This window comes from Buceros rhinoceros, unplaced genomic scaffold (assembly GCF_000710305.1).
Source record: "Buceros rhinoceros silvestris isolate BGI_N320 unplaced genomic scaffold, ASM71030v1 scaffold11532, whole genome shotgun sequence".
In the NCBI taxonomy this organism is placed as follows: Eukaryota; Metazoa; Chordata; class Aves; order Bucerotiformes; family Bucerotidae; genus Buceros; species Buceros rhinoceros.
In genome coordinates this window covers 33212-34170 of record NW_010400733.1, presented here as the reverse complement: position 1 = coordinate 34170, position 959 = coordinate 33212, and the positions used below count along the sequence as shown (strand labels likewise).

Below are 959 nucleotides of genomic sequence, written 5' to 3'. Positions count from 1 at the left end.
GGGTGGGGGCTTTGGCTGCTGGGGTTGGTTTGCAAAGTGGGGGCCGGTGGCTCATACTTGCCTGCCCGCTGTTGGCAAAGTCATCCACTGTCAGGGAAGGGTCGAGGCGTATGGCAATGCCGAAGTCGCAGAGCACGCACTCCTGCTCGTTTTTCACCAGGACGTTGGTGCTTTTGATGTCCCGGTGGGCAATGGGGATTTTTGGTCTGCCGCAGGTGGTGTAGTCGCTGTGGAGGTGGGCCACCCCACTCACCAGGGAGCCTGCCATCTTCTGCAGGTCCATCCAGCTCAGGATGTGGTGGGAGAGGTAGTCCTTGAGGTTGCCCCGGCTGTGGTAGGCAGTGATGAGCCAGTACTCGCGGCGGGGACCTGTGCCCCGGTCCTCAGCAGTGAGGAACCGCAAGACGCTGTCATGCTTGAGGCTGGCATCGGTGAAGATCTGGCTCTCGTTCTTCCAGGAGGAATACTCTTCGCAGGGGAAGATCTTCACGGCCACTGTCTCGTACTGCCCCGAGCGGCTGTGGCTCAGCTTGGCCCTCCACACCTCCGCGAACTGCCCTTTGCCCACCATCTCGACCAGCTCGATGGGGAGCAGCTCGGCGGGGCGGCCGCTGGTGCAGGTGGGGCTAACGTCTGTCGAGCACTCGTCCATCAGCACGGACAGCTTCTCCTCCCGCTCCACAGACCTCCCCGGCCCTGGCAGCACCGGGGATTGTCCCGGTTTCCCACCCCACGCCTTGGTTCTCCGGCGCCGCTTCTGTGTGCGGCAGAGGTAAAATATCACTGTGATCATCACCGCCACCAGCAGCGGGGGCAGGAGGCTGATGGCGGCCACCGGGATCACCTCTTTGCTCTGCAGCATGGAGTAGCCTGCGGGGAGAAAAGCAAAGGCTGGGGCGCTGCCGCTGCAGGTCTGCGACAGCTTGTTTCCATCACGTGGAGGTGGGAAATAGGCAAAG

The 959-nt window shown here is 62.5% G+C and overlaps 1 protein-coding gene across 1 annotated transcript in view; it reads right to left on the bottom strand.

The window, feature by feature from the left end:
• LOC104489806 (TGF-beta receptor type-2-like) overlaps window positions 1-959 on the bottom strand; it is a 12620-nt gene that overhangs the window by 5646 nt on the left and 6015 nt on the right. Inside the window, exon 3 of the mRNA XM_010132011.1 lies at window positions 62-870. Within this exon, the coding sequence (XP_010130313.1) occupies window positions 62-870 (809 nt within the window). The remainder of the gene's footprint in view (window positions 1-61; window positions 871-959) is intronic.